This window comes from Oikopleura dioica, chromosome XSR (assembly GCF_907165135.1).
Source record: "Oikopleura dioica chromosome XSR, OKI2018_I68_1.0, whole genome shotgun sequence".
Taxonomy (NCBI): Eukaryota; Metazoa; Chordata; class Appendicularia; order Copelata; family Oikopleuridae; genus Oikopleura; species Oikopleura dioica.
The window spans coordinates 12,141,379-12,161,968 of record NC_137294.1 but is presented as its reverse complement, the minus strand read 5'-3'; the positions used below and the strand labels follow the sequence as shown (position 1 = coordinate 12,161,968).

At 39.4% G+C, this 20,590-nt stretch overlaps 4 protein-coding genes and 1 long non-coding RNA gene across 7 annotated transcripts; 1 reads left to right on the top strand and 4 right to left on the bottom strand.

Moving 5' to 3' along the window:
* The first annotated feature begins 4,210 nt into the window (after positions 1-4,210).
* On the top strand, positions 4,211-8,516 carry LOC145706895 (uncharacterized). Its single transcript, XM_081784354.1, has 5 exons — positions 4,211-4,912; positions 5,280-5,702; positions 5,753-5,919; positions 5,961-7,993; positions 8,036-8,516. The coding sequence occupies exons 1-4, from the start codon at positions 4,219-4,221 to the stop codon at positions 6,468-6,470; spliced, it is 1,794 nt and encodes a 597-aa protein (XP_081640480.1). The 5' UTR covers positions 4,211-4,218; the 3' UTR covers positions 6,471-7,993; positions 8,036-8,516.
* Positions 8,517-8,570: 54 nt separating this feature from the next.
* Positions 8,571-9,904, bottom strand: LOC145706898 (uncharacterized). Its single transcript, XR_014134715.1, has 3 exons — positions 9,590-9,904; positions 8,795-9,267; positions 8,571-8,748 (listed from the first exon to the last, which is right to left on the bottom strand). It is a non-coding gene; the product is annotated as an uncharacterized LOC145706898 (long non-coding RNA).
* Positions 9,905-10,250: 346 nt separating this feature from the next.
* On the bottom strand, positions 10,251-13,821 carry LOC145706896 (uncharacterized). Its single transcript, XM_081784355.1, has 7 exons — positions 13,705-13,821; positions 12,398-12,632; positions 11,718-12,042; positions 11,338-11,415; positions 11,031-11,181; positions 10,605-10,796; positions 10,251-10,555 (listed from the first exon to the last, which is right to left on the bottom strand). The coding sequence occupies exons 3-7, from the start codon at positions 11,810-11,812 to the stop codon at positions 10,352-10,354; spliced, it is 720 nt and encodes a 239-aa protein (XP_081640481.1). The 5' UTR covers positions 11,813-12,042; positions 12,398-12,632; positions 13,705-13,821; the 3' UTR covers positions 10,251-10,351.
* A 1,606-nt stretch (positions 13,822-15,427) lies between these two features.
* LOC145707936 (uncharacterized) lies at positions 15,428-17,345 on the bottom strand. 3 transcript variants are annotated; one of them, XM_081785530.1, is made up of 8 exons: positions 17,159-17,345; positions 16,865-17,120; positions 16,475-16,822; positions 16,215-16,399; positions 15,918-16,135; positions 15,725-15,875; positions 15,608-15,684; positions 15,428-15,569 (listed from the first exon to the last, which is right to left on the bottom strand). In XM_081785530.1, exons 1-8 carry the CDS (start codon positions 17,303-17,305, stop codon positions 15,473-15,475), a joined length of 1,479 nt encoding a protein of 492 aa, XP_081641656.1. In that variant the 5' UTR covers positions 17,306-17,345; the 3' UTR covers positions 15,428-15,472. The 3 variants fall into 3 exon arrangements, with proteins under 3 accessions (XP_081641656.1, XP_081641654.1, XP_081641657.1); XM_081785528.1 differs by having other exon boundaries at positions 16,475-17,120; XM_081785531.1 differs by having other exon boundaries at positions 15,608-15,676; positions 16,475-17,120.
* Positions 17,346-17,866: 521 nt separating this feature from the next.
* On the bottom strand, positions 17,867-19,737 carry LOC145708212 (uncharacterized). Its single transcript, XM_081785867.1, has 8 exons — positions 19,578-19,737; positions 19,264-19,533; positions 18,876-19,223; positions 18,645-18,829; positions 18,387-18,604; positions 18,194-18,344; positions 18,027-18,097; positions 17,867-17,988 (listed from the first exon to the last, which is right to left on the bottom strand). Exons 2-8 carry the CDS (start codon positions 19,379-19,381, stop codon positions 17,892-17,894), a joined length of 1,188 nt encoding a protein of 395 aa, XP_081641993.1. The 5' UTR covers positions 19,382-19,533; positions 19,578-19,737; the 3' UTR covers positions 17,867-17,891.
* Between the last annotated feature and the right edge of the window lie 853 nt (positions 19,738-20,590).

Below are 20,590 nucleotides of genomic sequence, written 5' to 3'. Positions count from 1 at the left end.
TTCGTAATATACAACATCGTGTCCTCGTCCTTGATCACCGCCAAAGATCCGCCCTGTCTGTTACATCTCTGCTCGGCCGCCTCCCACGAGCGCTTGTCCTTGCTCAAGTTGAAGCAGAAGCTTCCTTTCTTTTTCCCGTGGCCGGCGCAACGGAATCGCGCGTCTTTAATCAATTTCTTTGAGCATTTTTGAACTCGGAAAGAGCTTCACTTACTTTGTAAGCGATGCTTCGGGTGCGCGTCAGTTAAGGCGTTTTTGCCATTTGCGTCCTTTAAGGCATTGCGTCAGTTAAGGCACTTGCGTCAGTTAAGGCGCTGAAAAATGACTAGTGGAATTCTGATATCAACTAGGGTCTGCTAAATTACCTCGATTGTAACTATCCTTGAAATTCTCATTTCAATCTCAAATTTAACAGCGTATTCAAAATAATTTAAATACGATACGTATTGAAAACGATCTGAGAAAATTAACTAAAATTTTAGTGTCGAACCTTTATTTTTACAAATAATAAATTTATTCTATCACGAAAAACTTCAAATTCAATCATAAACCAGCGGTTCAGCTTATAACTGAATATAAAAAGATTTTCTTGAGAAAATATTAACTCTGGCACTTACCCTAGGAATTGGTAAAGTAATATTTTATCAAGAAATCTAGCAGACCCTAGTTGATATCAGAATTCCACTAGTCATTTTTCAGCGACGCAAGTGCCTTAACTGACGCAACGCCTTAAAGGACGCAAATGGCAAAAACGCCTTAACTGACGCGCACCCCGATGCTTCGTAAAGTGCGCCACTGCTGCGGTGCTGGAAATCGACTCGGCCTGGGCGTTGAGGCGTTTTTCGTGCTCTTGGATCAGAGCTTCGTCGCGGCTTTGAAAGATCTTTAATAAAGGGATTCAGACCCTGACACAGGTTTTCCACTTTGATTACCGAGCCCATATCTTACCTTGACTTCGTGCTGGTATTCAGAAACGACGCTCAAAATCTGCTGTCTCTCGTCTTTTAATTTCTGAACTTCGATCGCCAAAAACTCATTTTCTTCCTTTCGCGACTTCAATTCCAAGGCCATGGTCGATTTCTCCGAAAGAACGAGATCCATTCTCAACTGCTGCTGAATAATCGCCTGGCCGATTGCCGGAGGAATATCGCACTCGCAACTTTTTCCGTTTTCCGACTTTTCCGTTTTCAAAAGCTGCTCTTCAAAATCCGGCAGTTTCTTCAGCGTCGTCGAGTTCGTTTTTCGCTTTGGAAAGTCGCCGAAATTCTGCTTGAGCGAAATTTCCTGGATCTGGTCTGAAGGGGACTCATCAGAAGCTACTAATTAGGGCGATTCACGGGCATTTGTCAAGTCGGGCAATTAAAATTTAGGATTAAGAAATTCAAGATCAAGTTTAACCACTCTGAGCCTGGGAAGAAAAGGGGGACAAAATGAGACTTTTCTGCAAAAAGGATTGGCATTTGAAATTGCCTGCCTCAAAGTATTTTTAATTAATTGATCAAGTTGATGATTAGCTCTGGCGAGAAGATGAGTCCCGGTGTCTAGGATGTAGACTTGGTTCTTCTCTAATTTCTCCACTCGGTGAGAAACGTCGTTCTTGATGATTGTGTCTCTGATCATTTCCGAGGTTCTGTTACCAGATTTTCCATAGATGCAGCTCTAGAATAGCTCTAGAACTGCTCTGAATGACTAAATGGCTGATTGAAAATCTGTTCCTTTGCAAGTCGCGTTCGAAAACCTCGATCGCTTCGGCAATCTGGCGCATGAGCTCGCTCCTCAGCGTCGTTCGTTTTTGTTTTTAAAAGGCGCTGCGCGGCTTTTATCATCAGATCATTCAGACCCTGACTCAGGCTTTCTTCGCAAGTTGCCAAGCCCAAAAAATTTCTTCTAGGAAGCCTTAATCGTAAAGCCTTACTCTGAAACATTCTGCTCAGAATTCTGGTCAACGAGTTTCTCGATTTTCTGGCGCAGCTGTTCGATCATTTTCTGGTTGAATTCGATGTTGGCGCCGTTGGTGCTGACGCTGCTGCTGTGCTGCCTCAGTTCGCCGTAAAACTCGGCCAGACGCTCTTCGTGCTTCGTGATCTTCTGCAGCTGCTCGAGCATGTCGCTTTTCATGACGTCGATTCTGTCGGTGAAGAGGATCGCCATTTGGCGCAGGAACTCGCGCGGGTTCGTCGTTTGACGCACCTCCAGGTCGCGAACGCGGTGGCTCAGGTCGATCGTGAAGTTTTGAATTTGGTCCAGCCGGTTCAGGTAGCCGCCTGATCAATTTAAATGAAGTTAAATAATTAAATTAAGAGTATAAGCTTTAATTTAATATTCCCATTCGGATTTATGAATGACATAATTTACTGTCCTTCAAGTTTTAGCTCTAGAACCTCGCGGCTTCAAGTTAAAATAAAATTCTAGAGCTATTTTATGTTCGAAGCGTTCGAAGTCGCGCCGAGGATAGCCGTGACTTACACACAGAGCTGTTGTTTTTTCGAAAACTGTTTGCCCGAATATTTGAAAATCGAAACACCATAAGATCGAGGGGAGCGGAAGAGTAAGGAATTTTAATATAACGATGATTTGTCGATAAAATTATTCTAGCTTCTTCGTTGTCTCAAACCCTAAGCCTATTAAGATTAACGAAAATATAAATCAAAAATCCTCCTTAAAAAGCCTCTAGAACCTGCAGGGATGAAGAGACAGATCAACAGCCACATCTCCTCTGACAAAGCAAGAAGGCCAGGAAAACGGATCCTGGAAGTAGTTGCAATCTAAATTGAAATTTGAAATTCGAAATTTTCCCTTGAAAGATGTTTTTGTACCAATTTCATTGCAAGCGTCTCTATTCTTGTCTTCAAATTGCGCCAGAACGCAGAAAACTAAAAAAGCTAAAAATTTCATCTTCCTTGTTTTTCTCTTCTTGCTTTTGCTCGACTTGGATGAGTGGGACCCCAAAAAATGGGACCCTTTCCAGAGTCAAATATTGACCGGCGAAAAAGGCAAATCCTCTGCCAAGTTTTCACCCTTTGCGATTTTGGCTATTTGAACTTGCAGCTGCGAATTTTAAGATTTTCGTCGAAATATTTATGTGTTTGTTGCATTGGTTTTTATTAAATATAATTTAAGGAGGTACGGGGCGGTTTGGCGAAAATTCGAATTTTCAAATTTTCTTTCCATTTTTAGATAGCTCAGGTCAAGAGCAACAAAAAAGGTCCCTATGTTTTTTCTCATCGATAGAGAAAGATAGTAAAAAATGGCATTGAAAGTTGGCGTTTTCATGAAAACTTGCAAAATTATATTTTTCAATGTCTTAAAAATTGAATTATTTTTATATTTTTGGAAAGTTTACTTCTTGTTAAGTATTTTTGATAATAACACGGACTGCGTTATTTTACTGTATTACGAGCTAACTGTATTTCGAATGACAATTTTTGGACGTTTTAGACCCAACTTTCAATCGCAAGCTTACAATAAGCATTTTTTGAGAAATATTAAATTCCTTCAATTCACCCCTAGAACAGCAATGGAAGTTTCCTTTTATTGTCTTAGTTTTAAAAAATAAAAATATTTTCATAAGAAAAATCGCGTTCAAAAATGACGCAAAATGATGATTTTCACGGACATGACTTGAAAGTGAGCTCTGTATGGCCAAAATCCCTTAAGCATTTTTTCTGAAAAAAATTTCAACTCTAGTTTACGGTCAAATCTATAAGTAGAAGAAGAGTTTTTAAAAATTTTCTTACCCATCTGAGCCTGAGTGCTGTTTGAAAATGGTCAATTTCACGAAAACCGCCCACACCTCCTTAAATAAAGAGAATAATGACCCTTGCCCTAACTTCAAAATGCTCGTCAGTAAGACAGTAAGTCCCCTCATCTAGCCTCGGCAACCTGGGTAGAAAACCTGAATCAGGGTCTGAAAAAATCTATTATGAAAAGCCGTGTAGCGGCTTCTTTAAAAAACGAAGCCGCAAAGCGGCTTCGCCAAATAATCATTCAATCTTATTTAAAACTTTTCAGACCCTGACTCAGATTTGACAACAAGGAAGAGGGGCAATAATCAGCGCGCTTATGCTCGTCGGTAAGATCGTAAAAACGAACCCAAAAAGCGGAATCAGAAGAGTTTTATGATCTGGTCTTAAAACCGGCGAAGCGAGCATCATTTCAAAAATAAACTTCTTTTCTTGTTGATTATTATTTCTTTCGAGAAATCATTAGAAACAGCTGATGGATCGGGCAATCGAATTGAACAAGAGAATCTGTTCTTTGGTCGAGCTTCTGGGAGGCGAAGGAATTCCCATTGTTCTTGATCGAATCGGCGGCGATTCCGGCCAAAAGACGGCAGGTTTGCAAGAGGCTTCTGTTGAAGAGAAAATGAACGAGACAAGTCAAGAATCTAATGAGTCTTATGAGTTGGAAAACGAATTGACGCATCCAAAAGAACTGACAAGAGAAGCTGTTGAGAAATGGCTGGAAAAGTTTCAAAAGAAATTGAAGAGAAAAACGAGCAGAAATGATTTGGACAGGTTGATTTTGTCGATGGACAGAATGGAGTTTGAAGATGATGAGTGTGCTGTATGGGAGGAGGTCATTTTCGAACATGGAGAAGGAAAGCTGTCTGGAACTGTCCCGTTTTCTGGACGCAAAGTACAGGAAGAACGGGCAATAAGTTCATTTCAAAAAATGATTCTTTTGAAAAATCCAGGCTTCGAAGGACGAAAAATTCAACGTTCGGAATTAAAAGAAGAAACCGGAGAATGGATTCTCGATGAATCTTTTGAATTGATTTCAGCTGGAGGAGAAGCAATTGTTTTGAAAGAAAAATTCGAAGGTTTGGAAATGGCGGTTCGGGTGCAGGCTTTTGACTCGGCGTTGTTTGTGGGGAATGAAGAATTGGGCTTTGAAATTCATCTTTCGGAAGGTAATTGTTATTTTTTTATTTTTTTTTTATCTGTTTTATTACAGACAAAACGGGCAATTCCGGAACGGGCAATTCCGGAGATTTGAGGGAAATTGGAAAAATTTTGCAAGCGCACAATTCCGGAAAGTTAAGACAAAAAATTCAACTGAGAGGCCTATTCTCTATATAGGGCCACCTTTTTCAAATAAAAAGGAAAAAAGAAATCAGAGAAGGGTCAAAAAAGCCCATTTTCTGGTTGACACCCTTAAAAAAGGCACTTCTGACGCAAAAAAAAAATGCCAGTCGAGTTCGGACAATTCCGGAGATTTGGCGCTTTTTCCCGAAAAAAAAACTTCCGGAATTGTCCGTTTTGTCTGTATTTTTTAAGAATACGAAATCGCCCAAAACAAAGAAAGAGACGATGCCCGAGTAATTCCTTTTCACAAAAATGTGATCAAAAATTTCTGCAACATCGAAGTGTTTTTGAGCAGCGATTTGGAAAAAGAAGACTGTGTTGGCTGGATCACGATTATGGAGAAATGCGACGCGGATTTGAGAAGCAAATTGAAGAGTAATGAGTTGAATTTGGACGAAAGGAAGAAAATTGCGGTTGGCGTTGAAGAGGGAAGAGAGTATTTAGAGAATATTGGAATTATTCATTGCGATACGAAGCCGGAAAATGTGCTTCTGAAAAATGGAGAAGCCAAATGGATTGATTTCAGCATTATTAAGGAATCGACTGGACGAAAGAGTTATCGGGAGATGGGATACGCGAGGAGAGGAAGCAGATTTAGAGAAAGTAGCTGTTTATGTAAGTTTTGAGCTTGATGAAAAATGCGCGTGTTTTATCTTTTTTCGTAGATGCTGGGTCTCCTGCCTTTTCTTATGGCCCGCAGATAGGCGGAATGTACGGATGGTGTCAATCTGAAACTCATATTTTTATTCTTTGCGAGTGGAAGACGGCCTGGACTCTTTTATTCAAACCAATCGAAGAAAAAGAAAGAGAATTCATCAAAAAAGAACTTGAGGTAAGTCTTTACTTTTTTTAAAAGAAAATAACCTTTCTTAGACTTGCATCGCTCCCTCAACCGAAGATATCCAAAGCTTGTCAAAAATCATTTCTCTTGAAAACGCGTCTTCTGATTTTTGCTTAGACGATCCGAATTTAACGAAATCAACTGCAATGGCCAGTCTGAAACAAAAACTGACGAAACAGATCAATTTCGACTTCAAAAACGTGACAAAGAATGTTTTAAACCAAAAAGGAAGCGATCTCTGTGTGCCCATTTCTGTTTCGGTGCTTTTGAGATGGGCACTCGAAAATGATTTGAAATTCGAAGATTGGAAAATGAAAAGATATTTTACTCTGGAAAAAATCTTCACAAATCTGACAATGGTGATTTACCCGCGGAGTTTGGCTGGCTTCAACCTCAATCCGAAATTTGAAGAACAAGAATTTCAAAACAACGAAATTGAATTGCTTCTAAGAAGATTGAAGTTCAGAACATATTTAAATGATAGTGGATGGAAAATTATACAAGAAAGAACAGACGACATATGCGGTCAATCTTCGGGGTAGGGATCCCGAAGAATAGTCGATTTTAAATACGCTCAATCTTCGGGGTACGATCCCGAAGAGCTACCAATATATAATGCGGTTATTCTTCGGGGTCAAATGAGTGTTTTTGAGATCGGCGAGTGCTAAATTTCGCTGCCGCGTTATCGAAATTCCTATCATCCGCCCGCCTTATGAATGTTGCTATCAGCACCAGAGTTGGTAAAAAAGTATAATTCACCCTGCGCTTCAAAAATCTGCAGGGCGCCCTTCATTCTCGAAGCGCAGAATGCGCTTCGTACTTCAATTTGAAGTACGAAATGGCTCGGAAGTATACTTCATTTAAAATGAATCATTTTGAAGGGCGGGTGAAGTATACTTTTTAACGCCGGAACGCATATACGACCCATTTTTGGGTAATACGATTTTGCTCATCAAAAAACCCATATTATATTTGATATACGCAGATAATATGATCACGCTCAAGTTATATTTTTGTAGCTTAGAGTCCGGTTATAATATATAAACCCGGATTTTTATTCTCTCTATGCCCAAATCGCGACAATATTGGGTTAAATAGTGGTCAGAAATTGGCAAAAATGGCCATGCGTTCCGGGGTTAACCAACTCTGATCAGCACGATTTCTTTCAAAAACAGAAAACTTCGTCTATTCTATTCATTCTTTTAAATGAAAAAATGGAAGAAATAATTATTATTGAAATCAAGAAAATCGTCCGTAATAATATGGACTAACTGATAATAATTGAAGGCGACAGAGAGATTCTCCTTCACCAGAAGAACGCTCTTTCCAAGTCGATAACCTACGAATGTTCTCAGCTTAAAAGTATCTTAGAGTATCCTTCAAATTTCTTCCATGCTCCCGAAAGACTTTTTTCCGATTAAAAAATTAAAATCATAGTATTTGCTAAAATTAAGGTTAGGGTTAGGGGGCACCTTCAAAAATGACGGAACAAATTACCCGAGGGGGATAGGCTAGGGTTAACCCTAAGTAACCCTAGACTAGACCCCGGCATCTTAGGACCGAGGGGCGGAGCCCCGAGGTAAGGGACAATCAGATTTGATAATTTTCTACTTTAAAATAGTTTACTATAGTTTACTGTTAAAAACTTTCAATAAGAGAGTTTTTAATTGGCTTTCAATCTTTAGGACGAATTTTTTTCTCGGAAATCTCTCAATTTTGGTCGGAAATATCGGCCACTTTTATAAAATAATATTCATAAAATTATTATTCATTCATAAATTTATTGAAATTAATAGCATCGGATTTCTATTTGTTTGATAGTTTTCATCTTCAAAGTTTTTTTTGACCCCGAAGATTCACCACAATGTTCATCGGTTATTCTTCGTCTCCGGATTTTCGAGACCCCGAAGATTGGCCGCATTTTCTATCGGTCGCTCTTCGGGATTTTACCCCGAAGATTGAGCGTATTTAAAATCGTCTATTCTTCGGGATCCCTACCCCGAAGATTGACCACGTATGACCAGAACAGAGCACTCGATAACTGCCAATTTCGATTTCGAGCAAGGTAAAAATTCAAAACTAAAAATCAAATAAAAATTAAATTAAGTCCTCCTCCATGGCAACTTCGTCTTCTCCCGTCCCCTAACCGTCACCGGCGCATATCTAAATCCCGACCGATCAATGATTTTCCACCAAATGGTGCTGGACCGAATCGAAAACTCCGAATTCATTCTCCAAAACACGCTCATCGACCATTCCGGCTCTCAAATCAGAATTCCAGTTTCAAGAGAATTCTACGCCGTTTACGAAATGATGGAAAACTGCTACAACAGCTACAACGACTTTGTTTTTTATGGAGACAACAACGAGTTCGTTGAGTTAGTGAACGAAGAATTCAACATGGAAACTGAAAAATGGTATATTCTGCCGCAAGCTTATTCAATTACTCTGACTAGAACTCGATGACTGAAAAAAAACAATCATTCTTTTATTCAAAACACGTGATCGATTTATATAAATTATAGCGGCGAAGAGATAGCTCCTTTGCTTATCGAAATGCATGAGAATAAAACATGACCTATTCTGTAAAAAAAAAATAAATAAAAACAAACTGTTTTCTTCATTTAAAAAAACGAAATCGGTTTCGAATGGAAGAATAAGTTTATTGAGACAGTAACTGCTGGAGTGGCAAAGAGGGAAACAGGAGAGAAGGAAAAGCAGGGTATTACTGTAACTAAGCGAGCTCGGGGCGATAATGCGTCACTACTAGCTGCACTTCTATCAGTTCTGCGTCGCGGTCGATATACACTTTCTGCGAATCTGAAAGAGAGATGGATAAAAATCATCGTAAATTCGCATTTTTTACCTAGTGCGCAGTTGTTCTGGCAGAGCACCTTCTTCCAGCTGTAAAAGTTTCCCTTGTGTTCTCCAGAGACGCTCTGCTGCGCGTCCTGAATGACCTTGTACTGCCACTTGATGGCGGCTCCCTTCGAGAGCGAGATCTTGAGCTGCCCGTCGAGCTCGCACTTCATCCAAAACTGCATTCCGAAGAACTGGTGCCGCTGGCTGAAGATCACGTCTCTTTTAAATCGACTGGTGACGGGCGAGAACTGCCACTGGAAATAGTAGAGTCCGTCTTTGACGTCTTCCGGCCGCAGCGCCTTCGACTCCCCGTTCGACAAATCGACCACGTTGGCGAATTTCTTGATCTTCGAGGAAAATCCTTTTTCGTTTTTTCCGGCGAAGGGGACGGCAGTTCCAGTCGGTGTTTTTCCAATCAGATCTTTTTCGCCGTCGCTTGTTGACTGCCACTTCCTTGTTTACTGCCGTAGCCGGCCACTGGTTTTGATTTTTCAATTTTTGAAGAATGAAAATAATTTTAACAGCATTCTGAACCTGGGCTCGGCAACCTGTGTAAAAAACCTGAGTCAGGTTTCGAGGACCTAAAATGAAAAGCCGCGTAGCGGCTTTTTAAAAAACGAAGCCGCGAAGCGGCTTCGCTATACAATCTCTTTGATTTTATTTCTAATAATGGCGAAGCCGCTTCGCGGCTTCGTTTTAAAAGCCGCTACGCGGCTTTTCATTTTAGGTCCTCGAAACCTGACTCAGGTTTTCTACACAGGTTTTCGAGACCAGATTCTGAATCAGATCGAAAACGAGCCTGGTGGTGCTGGTTCTTTACTTTTCGACGCTCCTCCCCACGTGACGGATTTGGACTGAGAAGAAGCCGCTTGGGAACTGCTTTTCGCGTTCGGCGTCGAAGTCTTCGGCGCCTGACTGGAAGAAGCACCCCAACCGCTCGACTTCACCGGAGTTGAGCTGTTTCCCCACCCAGAGCTCGATTTCGAGCTGCTTTTGTCGGCACTAGTAGCGCCCCAGCCCGAGTTTTTGCTTTTATTCGCGCTGGAACTCTTGAAACTTTGTTCCATCTCTTCCGAAATCGTTTCTTCTTCCAACTCGCGGATTTTGCAGTCGCGGCAGAATGTGAATTCTTTTTCTTTTAAAATGGATTCATTCACTTTTTATATTCAGCAAATCATTCCTCTTAAAAAGGGTTAAATTGAAAAGCCGCGCAGCGGCTTTTTTAAAGACGAAGCCGCAAAGCGGCTTCGCCAAAATAAATGAAAGATTGATGTGGTAACTTTCGCGAAGCCGCTTTGCGGCTTCGTTTTTAAAAAAGCCGCGCAGCGGCTTTTCGCTTGAAATTAACTCGAAGTCCTTATTTCAAAAATTTCACTAGTCTCTCACCCTAATTCTAGGTTCCCAAGCCAAGGATTTCGGGCAACTTTCTCCCCAAAAATCATAAAAAAATCGATCCATGCCTAATTCGTCGACATGCTCTTCCATCGTCTTCTTTAACGCTGCAGCTCCTTTTTCCCCGTTGAAAAAGTCCTTGATCGACGAGACTACCTGCTGAAGAATGTCAGTGGCGGAGGCGAAGATGTAGGCCTTGTCCACAAGCGTGAACTTGGGCGCTCGGATCGTGCTCATCCAGTGGTCGCTTCCATCGTTCCCCAAGGTCCAAAAATAACCAGACGAAATGGAATGACCATTTCCTAAGTTTCTTCAAGTAGCTGCTCACCCGCTCCAGCGAACTCTTCTGCTGCACGTAGAAGTCCGTGAACATCTTTCAAAAAAAGCAAAATTTTATTTGACTTCTCAAAATAAAAAAGTACCTCGCAATTGGCAAAAATATGCGATAAGCAATCTATATTCGCGGATTGATCGGAATCGTGGGCGAAAAAGTTCAAAAAGCCTTCCAACAAGCCGTCTTTGGAATACATCGGCAGATCGTCGGGATCCTGGACTTTGCAAATGTCCATGTTTTTATTGCCTTGCTCGGAAGACATTTCTGTCAGGAACTCGAAGTACTCTTTTTTGAAGCTCGTTAAAAATGAACTTGAATAAATTTCTTAAAGAAATAAATTAATAATTAATTAAAATAACAATTTATTATTATAATTATAATAAATTTATATAATAATAAAATAATATAATAAAATTACATTATTAATTAAAATAATAACTTATTAAAATAATTTTTGAAAATAAATTATGAAATCATCGCTGAAATCAAGGAAGAAGAAAAAAGAAATTTGGAGCTGCCCTTGTGCCATGTCGTCGTAATCTGGTCCGTAGTCGTCGATGAACTCGTTGACTTGGACTCTGGCGACGAACTTCGCAAACTCTTTGCATCCGTTCTCCACCAAGTCCAGCGCGTGTTCGATAAAGTAGTTTGTGCTGTTCTCCGCGCTAAAGAGATATTAGACTTTGAAACCAACTGGAAAATTTTAGAATTATTAATAGCGAAAAAAGATTAAAAAGATAAAAAATAATCCTGGAATTAGAAAAAGGGATTAGCTGAAAAAGATGCTCTTCTCAAGCATTTTTCGCCGTTTGGCGGCTTACCTGTAGTCGTGATCCTTTTTGAGCGCTTTCTGGACCCAGTCTTCTTCAATTGTGAGCTGTTTGCAGACTACTTTCTTTCTGAAATAAAACCATTATTGTTCGGCATTTTTTAAATAAATGATAAAGATTCCCTGATTTCTGGTTTTCCTGTGTAGAAAACCTGAGTCAGGGTCTTGAAATCTATTTCATATTCTAGTGAAGCTGCATCCCTGACTCAGGTTTTTTGCACAGGTTATTGAGCCCAGACTCGGCTCGGCAATCTGTGAAGAAAACCTGAGTCAGGGTTTGAAAGAGCTAAAGAGAAAGCGATTGTATTTTAGCCCTTTTTGACCCTGACTCAGGTTTTCTACACAGGTTGCCGAGCTCACGCGCTTGATTACCTTGCTGCGGGCTTTGGTGGAGACTTTGTCGTCGTTTTCGGAGGAGAAGAAGTAGTCGTCTTTGTCGAGGAAGTTGTGGATTTCGTTCCGGCCATGGGAATCGAAGAAAAAGGATTTGCTTTTGTCGACGATGTCGTCGAGGGTTTACTTGATGTTTCAAACAATTTTGCAAAAGGATCCGCCGCGGAGGACTTGGACGAGTTTCCAAAGCCGCTGCTTTTCGAGGAAGAGCCGAATCCGGAGGAACTGCTGGTTGTTTTGGTTGTGGTGGAGGACTTCGAGGGTGGCGCCCCAGAGCAGCCAAAAGGCTATTGAGATCAATATTCTAATGAAGAATCTTTATTTTGAGCATGAGCGGACTTTACTCTCTTTCTCAATGAAAGAAAAATTTCACCAACAATTATTTTTCAAAAGCCTTTTTAGTCAAAGACTCTCATTTTTGATTTCATCTTGAAATCTGCTAAATGGAAGTACTAAACCTATCTGTCAATTTAAAATGAAGACAGTTTTTTTAATAAGCCAAAAAATAACGACCGAACAAAAACATTCATACACAAGCTCAAGCAAAAGCACATTTTCAAAACACCAAAATTCCCAAAATGCGAAAAAAATGCGCTTTCTCGCTTTTTCGTCGGAAATTCCAAAAAAGGACGAAAAAGAGAACACTGAGTGAAGTCTACCTTATCTTGTCCTATGTCAAGCTTGATTCCTCCCTTTGCCTCGTCTTTTTTCGCCGTGGTCGAGGAAGAGCTCTTTGGCTTTGGCGTCTCTACAATGTCGTTTTCCCAGTCGTCACTTGGGTCTGAGCAGGACGAGCTGCTCTCGCTGTCAGAAAACGCCATAATTTGCACTAACTTCTAGTCCCTTCTTCCGACGCTCTCTCTCTTCCTATTTCTTTCCGTCTTCTCCTCGGCGCTATTATTTTTTTTTTAATTTCAACCCTCTTCGCCAAGAAAAAAAATGTTCACACTCGGTGGCTGAGCTCAAAGAAGGCTGGCTCTCCGCCCAAGGCAAGGGCGCAGAATTCCAAAAAGCAATTTTCACGAGACTGAATGAAACACTCAGTAGTAGCCCGAAAGTGAAACAGCTCTTGCTCTTTCCTGAGAACTCGAAAAAAGAAGAGAGTGAGCTTCTTTTATGCTTCACTGGGAACACACACGGGCGCCTACACGGACGTACCGAGCTTCTCAACCTGAACCACTTTTCCTAAATTCGAACATCGTTTTTTTCATTTTCTAATTTCGCACTCACACTAGGCCCCTATATTACGCGTTCCCACGCTTCTTACAGTGATTTTTTTACTTCCATTCTCATTATAACGAAATCCAAGTAAACATGGAAAATCGGTATTAAATACATAAAATGACCACCATTTTAACGAACAAGTATTTCTCCACTTTAACTGAATGAATATTCTTCAAGAAGGTACCCATCTTAACGGATTGTATGAAAAGTTGTTACCTCATTACCCTGAGACGCGCTTTTTTTACGGTTGGATTCTTATAACTTTTGATAGAGCTAACCAAATCTGAAGTTTTTGGGATCAAAATGATTCTCTCGAAAAACTTTAATTTTCCAATGCATTAGATTTTGAAAATTAAGTACCAATTTTCCACATTTAGGGGTACCTAAAATCACTTCCGGAAAATTGGTACCTAATTTTCGAAATCTAATGCACTGGAAAATTTTTATTTTTAGAGAGGAGCATTTTGAGCCCAAAAACTCCAGGTTTGGTTAACTCTATCAAAAGTTGTAAAATCCAACCGTAAAAAAAGCGCGTCTGAGGCTGGAAAATCCGTTAAAATCGGGACACTCTTGAGGAATATTCAACCCGTTAAAATTGACACCTCTTAGAAGTCCTTATCCGTTAAAATGGTGACCCCTATTTTCTAATATATTATTTGCCAATTCTAGTGGCTTGAACGTTTTTTTGGTTTCATAAAAATAAAGGTGTCAATATTCAAAAACCACCCGTTCATCTCCTTACCAGAGAAATTGCTCTTCCAAATAAAATCAAGAAAGTTCTTCTCAAGGTAGTCAATTTGTTTCAAGATCGCTCTTCTCAAGAAGAGACGATTCTCTCTCTTAGATTGAAGCTCTCTCCTCTTCTTTTTTATATTTTTTGCGCAAATTGGTTGAATGAAAAAAATCTCAATTTGGTTTTCAAATTTACTCCTCGACGGGGGGCTCCTCGGCCCGGCGGAAGAAGCATATGGTGACCGACTAAAGAGGCCATTAACCCAGACAGAGACAGGTCAAGTTTGTTCCAGCCAGAACAAAGAGGGGCAATCAGACTCTTCTAAGTACACAAAACTAAGTTCCAACAAAATAAATGCTCGAAAAAAAGATAAAAAAGGATGATCTCAACGGCATTCCTTCGCTGGGTGGAGTTTTCTTCTCCATTGCGCCAGTAAAGCCACCTGCTTTGGAACCGGCGATCGGAAAATCAAAGAGCTGATCCGCTTTTTCCGCGCTTTTCATTCCTCCTTTTCCGGCAGCAGCAGCGATCGGCGTCGGGACTCCAAACTTGGGCGGTTCTTTTCGATCAGCTGATTTCGGCTGCTTCGTTTCCGGGTTGCTCTTCATCGCCGCCATCCCCATTCCACTTCCTTCTTGTTTCAACATGGCGCCAAGTGAGGCCTCATCGAAGCCGCCCATTCCACCCTTGAAAAAGGCATCCAGTCCACCGCCACCGCCAGGACTTCCTCCCATTGAGAAGCCCATCCCACCAGAAGGCGCTGATTTTTCCATTTTGAGGGGAGCTGCTTTTCCCGCATCTGTCTTCCCCGTCGCGGCCGCTAGCAAGCTTTCCATCGTCGTCCCAGCTCCTCCCCAGCCACCCAAACTTCCTGCGCTCGGCTCCTTCTTTTCCACCCCTGCTGAACCCCATCCGCCCAAGGTTCCTTTGCTCGGATCTTTCTTTTTCGAAGAAATATCCGCCGCTGCTGCAAAATCGTTGTCCCAGTCATCTCCGGGGTCTTTTTTTCAAAGATCACATAATTTAAATAAATGAAATAATTTATTATATAATTAAAACTATTAGTTTTAAACGATTTATTTCCTTGTTTCAATTCATCAGAAAAGGTAGGAAATTGGATATTTACGATGCTAAAATAAGGGGTTATTCTAGGAGTAAATTCGGATCAGTGAAAACCAAGTTAACGAATCTACCCCCTTAAAAATCAAATAGCGACCTTGCGTGACCTCTTGCCTGAGCAGGAACTGTCAGATTCAGTCTCGCTATCACTTTCCGACCAACGCGCGTCTGCCATTATTTAATCTCTTTCAGCATTTGCTGATTTTCCCCTCTTCTTCTGAGTTAGTTTTTTTTTCTTGAATTTAGGAAGTTCTTTGTCTGGCCAGCTAATCTGCGCGTGCTCGATTCTCGCCTTGGTAATAAAAGGAATGACAGAGTTCTTCAAAGAGAACCAGGAAAAGTGCGATTTTCTACTCTGATTATTTAATTTCTACATTTTACGAGCTCCCTCTCTCAACTCAAATTGCTACTACTATTTGCGGAGCTCGAGTATCTCAGCGTAAATACTACCAAGCTCACTGTGGGCGTTTCCTCACTCAATGAATAAAAAAATGTGGTGGTTGACTTGAAGAATTATTGGCCTGTCTAAAAACCTGAATCAGGGCCTCCTTCTTGCCTTATTTATCAAATAATTTCATGGCAAATTTAGATTCTTCGCAAGTTACATAAGAAAGGGAATTTTTTTATTGGAGAAAATTACATTTCGAATAAAGAGCAGCTAGTATAATCCTTTCACGATTCTTGAGTACAAATTGTTGGCAACCATAGAGATCTGCTCACAAAGAGCCTTCCAATCATCATCAAATTTCGCGTTTCTTAAAATATGCTGACCGCGAAGCAAAAAAAAACTTACGTATCTGGATGATAGAGACGTGTCACTTTTGTAAGACAAGTTTTGATATTTTCTGGTGTTCCTGTGACTCTTGGCATCTCATAATGTTATTATAAATATTTCTAAATTATTATTTACTGTTCTTTTCTTCGGTGGATGATTTTTTGCCAGATAATTGAGAAACTTTGTTGCTGATTTATTGCTAAAATCCTCATTTGTGAATCTTTGAATAATTTTAATCCCTTCCTCTGATGGATTGAAAGTTACTCCGAAATGCGTTGTCTCCGCACTAAAATGAAATTAATAACTGATTACTAAGTCTCTTTCCAACGAGACTTTAGCGAGATATTCTCTTGCTCTCTTCAACCAATAGAACTCTTTGGTATATCCATTTTCCAATGCAATATGAATGCAGTCTTTGTAGTATTCTTTTGCTTTGATTTTTGCATGAGGCCGTTCATCGAATTCAATAAAAATGTAGCCCATCTCGGAAGCAATAACGCACCTTGCTTTCTGGTCAATACCAAGCGTTAAGTCGTATCCTTGTTTCTAACGTAATATTCGTTATTAAACTTAAATAAATAGTCTCCTGTTTTATAAAAAAACATCAAAATTTAAAACAATTTACCAGTAGATCGAGTGCAACAATCACACCACCTTGACGTCTTCCATCTTTTATAGCTGTACTCATCAACTCTCTCGCTTGGTAAAGTTTCTGAAGTCCTGCAGTTCGAGAGAGATTGTCTTCAAGCTCATCTTTGAGCTCGTTTAGCTCATCTATTTTTTCTTCAGAGAGAATCTCCTTATTAACATCTAGAAAAAAATAAAATGAAGATTATAGTATGAAACACTAGTCTATACATCAAAAACACAATCACAATTACTTACGAGCCAGAAGAGATTCAATTTCTTTTAAGAAAAGCATTTCCATTCGCGTTCTATCTTTAAAACAAGTTCGCACATTTTCGATGTCTTCATAGGGCGTTGAAGTAATTTCTCGGAGGTAGTCTTTATATTTAAGACCTTCGTAGTTGAGTTGTTCGCATACTTCTATCAGACTGACTGCCTTGATTTGGAAATGATCTGGTAGGATAAGCAAACCAGCGGAAAGGTATTTAAGGCAAATTTTTTTAAAACTGAACTCGTAGCCGTCCAATCTGGATATATCCTTTATTTGTTCGAGCGCATTGATGCAAACGGCGATTTTCTTGTCATTTTCTTTTTGCAATTCTGTCTCTTTTATTTTATCTATAATATTATTGCTTGAATGAATCCTACCAATTATTTCTGCTAATTCGCAGCTCATCGCGCCGTATCGAACACATTCGACAAAATTTATCATCGATTGAATGAAACTTGAAACTGCTCCTTTCTCGAGGCTGAGTTTTTCGAACAAAACTTCGACGTCTTTTCTATTCTTATCTTTTGCAAGATTTAAATACAGTTCACCAAGTCGATTGAAGCAATTGCTGAGAGACTTTGTAATGGAAATCTTTTCAATAATACCCGGCCGCAATCGGAGAAATTCAACAGTCTAAGATCAATTGGATTTCTTTACTTCGACGAGGTTACCTTGTATGCATTCATAAAATGCGTTAAAGCTGAGTTGAGAAACTCGATTTTTTTGGCGGTGTCAGTCACTTTCATGAAATGAACGAAAGCTTTTTTTCCGCTCTCGCGATGTATCTTCGCGATGTTTACTGTTTTTGTCTCATTCATTTTGGGCGTGGTTTTCTCTAAGTTTTTATCCCATTTTGAAAGTTTCTTCGTCTTAAGGGACACGCCCGTGTGACTTAACACAAAACTGTAAAAATTATGGGCTAGCAAAACAAATTTCATGTCGAGAAGCGCTTCAACAACGTTTTCACGCAGTAAATACCAACCAAAGACTTAACTCATTTGTTTCACGATGAACGCTTGAGCTCTTTTAAAAATTTGAGGCAAGGAAATTTTGAACACCTGAAATACGATAGCAACGAGATAGAAGTGTCGGAAATAAAACTTATAAACTAAAAATTATTTTCATTTAGTTTATTTTCAATGTTGCATGGGACAAAATATATCCATTCCAAAGAGCGATAACAAGAGTCTCTGCCAAAAAAAAGACCTCTCTTTTCGCTCTCATGCGGTAAATGTGTACTTGTAACTTGTGTTACCTCCGTGGCAATTCAGCTCAAAACAGACAAAAAGTTTCAATTTTGAGCATGTAGAATTTACTTTTGAAACAATTTTAATAGAAAGATTTATTTTTGAATATATAATTGCATTTTTATTGCTACAGTAATAGTGATTTTTAACTTTTCATTTAGCAGTTTCCTCTCACTGAACAATTATAAAAATTGTTGGCCACCATTGAGATTTGCTCACATAGAGCTCTCCAGTCATCATTAAAACATGCATTTCTTGAATAGTAGTTTATTCCCCTCGTTCTCGTAGATACCTGTCAGGGTGATATAATCGCGTCGCTTTTGTAAGACATTCATTTTCATTGTAAATTGTGGCTATCGGCATCTGAAGCAGGTAAAAGAATGCGCACAATTTGAGTAATTATTACTATTACTCTATTATAGACGAATGAATTGGAGTTTATTTATTCTTAGTACTTACAGTACCCTTTTTTGGAGGATGATGTTTTGCAAGGTAAGCGAGAAATTCTTTTGGTTCTTTTTTGTCAAAATTCTGCTTTTTAAACTCCTCAATAACCTCGATCCCTTTTTGTGAAGGCTGAAAGGTTACACCAAAAGTTGACATCTCCGCTCTGTAATGGCATTGATAAAAATCTTTAGTTGAACGATCTTACGCGACTTTAGCAAGATATTCTCTTGATCTCTTGAGCCAAAAGAAATCCCGTGTGTATCCGTTTTCTAGTGCCGAATGAATGCAATCCCTATAGTATTCCTTGGCTTTAATTTTTGCGTGAGGACGTTCATCGAACTCAGCATAAATATATCCCATCTCAGAAGCTATGATGCATCTTGCTTTCTGGTCGATTCCAATCGTCAGATCAAATGCTCGTTTCTTATTAAATTGTTAGCATGTTGCAGTTTCAAATACGAACCAGAAGATCAAGAGCATCTATTACTCCAACTTGGCGTCTTTTACTACTTATTGCTCTATTCATCAACTCCCTAGCTTGATATAAATTTTGAAGCCCCTCAGATCGAGAAAGGCTATCCGCGAGTTCATCTTGAAGCTCGTAAAGGTGATTCAATTGCTCGTGAAACAGAACCTCTGTATTGACATCTAGTTATCCAACTGTTTATAATCTATTTTCTAAAAGATAGCTTACGCGGTAAGAGGGATTTAATTTCTTTTAGAAAAACCATTTCCATTCTCGTCTTATACTCGAACCATGTTCGCGCCCTTTCGATATTTTCGTACGCCGTTGCTCTCATTTCTTGAAGATAGTCCTTGTAATTCAGCGCTTCGTAAGTGAGTTCTTTACAGACTTCCATCAAACTCACTGCTTTGACCTGAAGATTGTCTGGTAGCAAAAGCAATCCAGCAGAGAGATATCGTAAGCAGATTTCTTTAAAGGTGAAATGGTTATCATCAATCTTAGAGATATCTTTAATTTTTTCGATGGCATTGATGCAAACAGCGATTTTCTTGTCATTTTCCTTCTGCAGATCGGTTTCTTAATTTTCATCATTTTTTATTGCTAACAAGATATTTACCGATCGAATCTGCTAGTTCACAACTTATTGCTCCAAATCGAACACATTCAACAAAACTGACCATTGATTCCTGAAAACAAGAAGCCGCTCCCGCGTTAAGGCTGAGCTTCCTGAACATAGCTTCTACATTATCAGCCACATCTGATGGAAGGTTTTCTTCTTTAGCTAGATGATAGTATAGTTCTCCAAGTCGATTGTAGCAATTGCTGAGGGATTTCGAAATTAAAATTTTTCAACTACACCAGCTCGTGACCGAAGAAACTCAACGACCTAAACTCAAAAAAGAATTCAAATGAAAAAATGATGAATACTACTTCGTAAGCATATTTAAAATGACGGATGGCGGACTTTAAAAAATCAATTTTCTTTTCATAATCAGATGTGTGTATGAAATTAATAAAGGAGTTTTTCCCGCTTTCTCGACTTATTTTAGCAACACTTATTTTTTTAGCATCGTTCATTGAGAGATTTCGTAATTTCTCTTCGGGTGAATTGGAATTTCCATTTGTCTTTTCTTCTTACGCCTGATTGTAAAAAATACAGCGTTACAAAACAAATTCCATGGTGTGAAACGATCAAACAGATAGTATTAGACTACTAGCTGTTCAATCATACCGATGAAAGTAAAGCATAGGAAAAAATTTTGCTTCAAGTAAGATTAATTATTAAGAGGGGGGTCGTCAATATGGATTTTCAGGGTTTATCAAAATCCCACTTCTACATATAGTATGCATATGAAAATTATATTTTTGGAATCTACAGATTCTGACGAGTCTGTTGAGCCTAAAATTATAATATAAAAATAAGTTTTAGGGGTAAAATCGGTGAATTTGTGAAAAAATGACCATTTTTGGTGAATTATCGCGAAATGGCCCTACTTTGGCGGCTTTTCTAACCGATTTTTCTGGCCAAATTTTTCTCGTTTGCGCCGATAGAATTTTACAACCCTTTTCTTTCCCCTAACAATTTTAGTTTTTCTATCCAATCAGGTTTTTCCGCTTTTTTGCTCAAGAGAAACCCCGATATTGACGACCTCCCCTTAATAAGTTTTATTATGCGCAATTTTACTAAAATTCAATAATGAGCCGAAACCCGCTGCCCACTTGCAAATGCTGCCGATGAATTACAAGCCTCTTTTTGCGCGTGCTCCGACTCTCACTCGTCTCAACTTCTCATATCGCTCTCTTGTGGCTCACCGGAAGAGTCGAATCCAATAAATCTTTTCTCTCATTATGCATGAAATTTTATCAAAATTGCAAAATACGTCATTTCAAGCAGGCTTCACCCCACTTTTAAATCCTGATTATTTTCGAAAATTTAAGAAACC